At 35.4% G+C, this 6,509-nt stretch overlaps 1 protein-coding gene across 2 annotated transcripts in view; it reads right to left on the minus strand.

Moving 5' to 3' along the window:
• Nucleotides 1–1,701: 1,701 nt before the first annotated feature.
• LOC117181847 (calcium-binding protein P-like) overlaps nucleotides 1,702–6,509 on the minus strand; it is a 6,365-nt gene continuing 1,557 nt past the window's right edge. The window contains exons 2-4 of one of the 2 annotated variants that reach the window (XM_033374843.1): nucleotides 5,285–5,372; nucleotides 4,445–5,002; nucleotides 1,702–3,739 (exon numbers count right to left, since the gene is read on the minus strand). In XM_033374843.1, coding sequence (XP_033230734.1) covers nucleotides 3,735–3,739; nucleotides 4,445–5,002; nucleotides 5,285–5,372 — 651 coding nt within the window. In that variant the 3' untranslated portion in view covers nucleotides 1,702–3,734. Of the gene's footprint in view, nucleotides 3,740–4,444; nucleotides 5,003–5,284; nucleotides 5,376–6,509 lie in introns of both variants that reach the window. The other variant, XM_033374842.1, reaches the window with a different exon arrangement.

Genomic DNA, 6,509 nt, shown 5'->3' on the forward strand with positions numbered 1-6,509 from the left:
TCTGTTTTGATGATAATACTGACTTTAATTGTTAAGATTGGTAAACCTCGAAAGTGTACCTGCTGTGCGTAGGCCGGCTAGTACTCTTGCACCTGTTTCGACTTTAAGTAAAAGCTACCTTCATCAGGTGGTGCTCACTGCTCACGCCTCATTTGCAAGATTTGACTTTAGATTTTGGCCGTGTTTTTGAATATCTCCCGCTGTGCATCAGTGTAAGCATACCCTTGGAATGCTAATTTGCCTTTCAAATATTTTAAAACAACAAAGTGCATACAAGAAAGAAACTTACTGGAAAAATGGTAGAGATGTAAAAATTTTTTTAAAACCATTTTTACAAGTTCTTAATACGCACCCAGCGAAATGAAATTATACAATTTTTAACGTCAACTAGTGATCGAAAATTTTGCCGAATAAAACTTACATTTAAGTGGTAAAAATAAACTCTAATCTAGACCTATTATAATTTAATGTACAATTGTAAGCATACTTCAGCAATTTGCAGTGAGAGCTTAAATAGAGCAATAATTATTATACAACTGTACTATAAAATTTTTCTGTGCATGTTTACAATGCTACAGAGAATTTGAGATGCCTGAATATATAATGGTAACTTTTGCACGTATTTATGTACATAGATATACACACGCAATCTCATTTAAGCAGGAAGACGTGTTCTATAAGAAGTAAGCACTTTCACAATGGCTGACTTCGTAAGGCAAAAATCAGAAAGTTAGACACCACTGCTTTGGTAAAAAAAAAACGGAGGGTTCTGAATAGCAGACAAGTCCCCAGGGATGAGCAGCTGTCACAGGATTGTTCACGATTGGTCGTCGTTTTAAGGCGGCCATGCTGAATTTTTCCGGTCTAGCTTCTTTTGACAATGGCATCGTACGTGTGCCACTATAAAAAAGGATTAAGCGATTTCCCATACATTAAGACTATATTGATTTTTTTTTTAAATAACATGAAACATTTATGTTTTATTGTTAATATTAATTTCAAACTTATTCACTTGCCTCGCTGCTGCTTTTCTTGTTTAAAAAAAAATTAAGTATAGGAAAAACGTTTAATTTCTATTATCACGGAATAGCAAAGAAAAACAGTTTAATTCGCTGAATTTTTATCTTATTCATAAAAGGAACAATAACATCTACTTTTGTAAACATAAAAGTAATTCCTGACGGTCATCGAAAACCTCAGCATGCACGCGCCATGCCTGTTATTGATACAAATCCAGTCATATTGCCAGTAAATCTGAGAAGAGCAACCAACGCAGTTTGCGGATGATGGATAAAATGACACGAATGGGGAGAGGGTTACTCGGCAGGGGTTTCATTCGCATCACCGATGAGCAGACGCGTGTGCGAGCAGCCCCTTAGGTTTAAGAGCAATTTTACAGGCAAACCGCACACTATATGTCAGTTGTCACCCTCAGTTCCCTGATGATGTGAAGAAACTAAGAATAGACAAATTAATATTTTTTCAGTAGGAGCAATTATACCAAAAAGTATCAAGAAAGCCAATTTAAATTAAAAATTATGAAATATAGACGGAAAAATGGTACTCAAATTCTTGCCCAACAGTGCGATGTCGCGCCTCATTCCAAAATGAATTTGCCGTCTCAAATCCAGGCTGCGAAACTAATTAATACGTACGGGAGACGGGTGCCGAGATGAAACAAAGGTAAACCTTTATTTTTTATTACAAAAAATTTAGTAAAAATTGATATCCAATACAGTGTTTTGTACAGTTTTTCTAATCATCATGTAGCTGATCTTCGCATACTATATAGGTGGCAATTACAAGTTGGTAGCAAATGATATCTCAACTGAAAATTGGTCCAGTAATAACAGCTATTTTTTTCTAACCCTCGATTAACCTCATCTCTCAAACGTATATTTTTAGCAAAAATTATTTATTCCGTAATCACAGTTGTATTTTAAAAAACCGCACCGCTATAGCGAAAAAATACTTAACGTACCTAATATCTGTTAAGCAAGATGAAAGTAAAAACTAATCTTGCAGTTAGAGCCTTTTGAATCAAAATATGGTCAAATCATCTGATGTTTGAAATTTAGTTTATATTTGCAGAAATTAATTATAAAAATTATTAAATAAACTAGTACAAAAAGTACAAGTAGTGATTAATACATTAGAATTTTATCGTGCCGCTGATCCACTTAAGTCTCGTGGTATCGGTGATTTACCACTCGTCACATGCGACCCCTTCAGAAGCGACAGCTCGGGTTTGGCTTGTTATAACTTCAATAATTATGTTACCAATGCCGTTCAAGGACAAAAGAGGTACTCTTGAGCGGCCATAGATGCAGGATGCAGGATGGATGCAGGCTAGCATCGCGAGACCCAAAAGAGACGGTTGCTGTTTAGGCCAGCCCAGCTGCTCGTATAATCCTCCCTTTGTAATTTGCCTCCGTGACCCCCTGCCTGCAGTGGCGCGGGCCGCGCTAGGCCCCGTTTACCGGGAAACTCATCTCTATCCCAAAACATCCGCAAAGAAACGATCTTATCTGCCTTTCGCCGCACCGCACAGTGCCGATCAGCGTCTAATAGTCCATAGGCTTTGAAAGCGGAATTTTTCATTTTTTACGACAAAAAAATACTTAGGCCTACTTATTCATCTTCAATGTAAAATGACATATCTCGCTTTCGAATCGCTGTATAAGAAGGGTTCTAAGATAAGAAAGTTCAAGGAGCCATCATTGTCAAATAAACAAGAAAAGAGTCAAGATTAAGACAAAAGAATTGTTTAAAAATTAATAATGGAAATTAACAGTTGTTAAGATGCAGAGTGGACAGTTAATTGTTATTCTATTCGATATAGTAGGGTGAGATAGTTCGACTGAATAGCAGTTTGTTCCACAGTCATAGCGGAAAATTCTACGGCTACGCCAATGCAACTCGATGTCATCCTGGCTGTACCCTATGGATAATAGAGTCCGCGACTTTAATGGACTCGCTAATCTTCCCTGTTTGTCAGAGAGGGTACCCTAAATACAGTCATTCAGGAATACACTAGAAATCTGGGATAGGTGAAATGGTGTTGGTGGTGGTGACTGCAGCCATACAGACGCAGGGGCGGGTTGACGTGTAATTTTACGCAGGATAAACTGACACGGTGAAAAGATTCAGAGAAAAATAGTTAAAAGAGAGATTGAAGAGGGGGTTTTCAACCTGGAGGGAGAGCTTTGCTACATTGGAGAACGGTGACAGAGAAGGACCACTGAACCACTGATGCGGTGGTGCGATGATATCCTGATTCCTCAAGTGACAAAATATATATTTCTGCAACCCGATCCATATTTGCACACCTACCTCCCGTGTTTATAATTCAGTAAATAATTAAGCAAAAAAGTATTATTTTTTAATACTTCTGACTTGCTACCATTCAATACACATTTCAAGCATTTTAAAATATGGGCTCAATCATCAAAATGTCAAATTCTGTGTTGTTTTAAGTTCGAAAAAATGTACACCAATGTTTTTATATTCTGACATCATAAAAACGATCCTACGTGGTATCAACAGGTTTTTTATTTCACAAATTAACCAGAGTTCTGATGTGTTGAAAGCATTCAAAGATACTACAATATAATTAATTATACTAATACTATGCTTCTATGACTGACTCAATTATTGCAGCATTATGCAACAATAATTGGAAGGAATTTCATTTTCTTACTCACCTTAAAGTGTCTTTTTTTAAGTGACATTTTTTAACCTGTAACATAAGAAAAGTATAAAATTGATATATCATATAAAATAAGAACAATTTTTATATAATTTCTCTTATTGTAATTTTACCTCGCCCTAAAACCCAAAGCGTCAAATTTTGATCCAAAAGCGGATCAATTCAGATCAAGTCGTTGCAGAGGAAAAACTAGTTGACAACTGTCTACATAATTGCTACGAGTTTTTATGATGTTTTGTTAACAAGGGCATAGGAAAATAGTTTTTTCCTGATGAAATTACAGTTTTCAATCTAGTAGCCTGAATAAAAATGGTTTCAATATTTAGTAGTGATGTGTGCTTTAACCAAATAATCTTTTAAAAAATCCAAAAAAACGCATGAATCAGCCAAAGGTTAATAGAATAAATGCAGTTAAAATAGATAAAAGGATCAAAAAAATAATCGGTCAAATATTTTATTAGCTGAAGTAATTAATTCTTTAAACAATTATTTTTTATGATAATTTATTTATTTTTGCGGTTTCAGCTGGTTGAAGGGCACAACTTTATCTATAAAAATATAACTACATATTGGAAATTATAACTACATTCACATCTTTCTACATAGATGTGCATTTTTTTCCCGCCCTGCAACAAATTGATCCACGTTTAGGTCAGAATTTTACGCCTTCTGATTTAATGTGCCAAAGGAATGATACAATTATATTGAAACTCAAAATAAAATTTTAAGCCGTACCTTGTTGATTTTGTTGAGCTTGAATCAATTGCTGAATCTCTGGAGGAATATTTTTCGAATAGTTAGGCCTTTGTTCTCCTTGGGGTCCTGAGATTGGCTGAGGTTTGTAAGCGGCTGCTTGTGGCTGATATTGAGGATTGTAAGCTGGAGCTGCTGGTTGTTGAGGAAGTGGTCTATATGCTGGCTGCTGAGGAGCATATGCTTGTTGCTGTGGTAGATTGGCTTGTTGCTGCGGTGCATATGGAGCTGGCTGCTGAGAATTATAGGCTGATTGCTGAGGATTATAGGCTGGATGTTGAGAATTTTTATATGTTGGCTGTTGAGGAGCCTGTCCAAATTGCACATTAGGACGATATCCTGTACCTGGAGCTACTGTCTGTACCTGAGGCCCTCCTTGATTACCTTGGCCAGGAGTCAACTGTGGCACAGCTTGTTGAGGAATATTCACTATTGGCTCACGAGCTTGCTGATATTGAAGCAAATTTTTTATCTGCGCTGGTGCTTGCGAGTAAGGTCTATAATTTGTTTGTTGAGCTTGCCTTGTTTCTCGAACGTGACCTGTTTTATATTAATTAGATATATCAGTTAAGAATCGACATATGGTGAAATTAATGTTCTTGTAGCTTGTTACCAGAGACAGAAAACACTGTCAAGGATTAAAATATACGCTGAACTTCAGCTTTAGTATATAGTTGTGCTACTTTCATTTTTTAATTTGTATTCTATTTTTATAACAATGACTAAAAATAAGAACTCCCACAAAATATGCGAAATTGAATTTAACCTTTGAAAGTAATGATAAACTTTATTCCACTTGTGTAGTGAAAGGATAAATCTTACCTAGACCGGTTTTCTGGTTAACTTCCTGATTCACCTCTGTGTATAGAACTTGTGCCGTACATAACGATATCAGCGTACACAGTGGAACCTGCTAATTAAAAAGATACTTTTTACAAGTTCTTCTGAATAATTATTAATAAAGGAATATATGACAGTTATTTGAAAATGGGCATTCATGAAAAGTGAATTTTAATCTTTTAGAATGATATTATTTTGGAGGTTCAGCCGTGCAATGAAAAGCAATTATTATAGTATATTTTTTCAGAATAGTTTTGCAGATATTTTTTATGGAATTCTTTTGTACCTGAAGAATTTCACAATCTACGGAATTAATATACACAATGCAGTAAAGTAACACATTCATGTGATTTTCCACATGTGGCCCCAAGGGGGCAGATGATGTGGCTAGCGTCAGAACCACGTAGGGCCGGGTTAGGTTAGACAAGATTATGTTAAGTTTTCTGTTATCGTCGTGATATTGTTTTTCTTTCGTATAACTTAAAATGCCAAGGGCAAATAGTACATTGCGAGTTCGGAATCACAGAATTGTTGGTGAGACTTCTTATATCCGCAATGAAGGCAAAGGTAAGCTTTAATTCGCTAGAATCAACAACACAATTCATTTTCAGTTTTTGAAGGTTTCCAGTAATGTATTCGAGAACGTGTCGTCATTTTGAGCGCATTTACTATTGATGTGAATAAAAAAATGTTTTCCAGCTTTTTAGAATTTTATATTTTGTTGCTGATATACTGAAAATAGAGATCACCTTATACCAAATGTATGAATTTCCGGAATAGTAACATTAAAAATTAAAAGCTTTTTGTATCTTCTCGAACATAACCTCACTTTTTCAATCTCATTTCACGTGCACCATGTGCATTAGTCAAACAAAAATCATTCCAAAAGAATATTGAGAAGATTAAAATATATTTATAATTAAAATTCAATTGTGTGTGTGTGTGTGTGTGTGTGTGTGTAATAGCTCTAAATTTGAACCTCATTTGTCGCAAAGTATAATAGTTTTCTTCAAAATGCAAACTCTTATCGATAAATTCAAGCAATACAAACAGATAATGTAATGTAGTATATTGAAAATGAGATATAATGTATAATGATATATTATTAATTATTATTACACCATTAAGCCATTTCCCTTTCGGGGTAGGCGTGACTCACTCGGCAGGGGAAAGGAGTAGTGTGTGGATGGGATAGAGATTTTTCAGA

Source organism: Belonocnema kinseyi, chromosome 10 (genome assembly GCF_010883055.1).
Source record: "Belonocnema kinseyi isolate 2016_QV_RU_SX_M_011 chromosome 10, B_treatae_v1, whole genome shotgun sequence".
NCBI lineage: Eukaryota > Metazoa > Arthropoda > Insecta > Hymenoptera > Cynipidae > Belonocnema > Belonocnema kinseyi.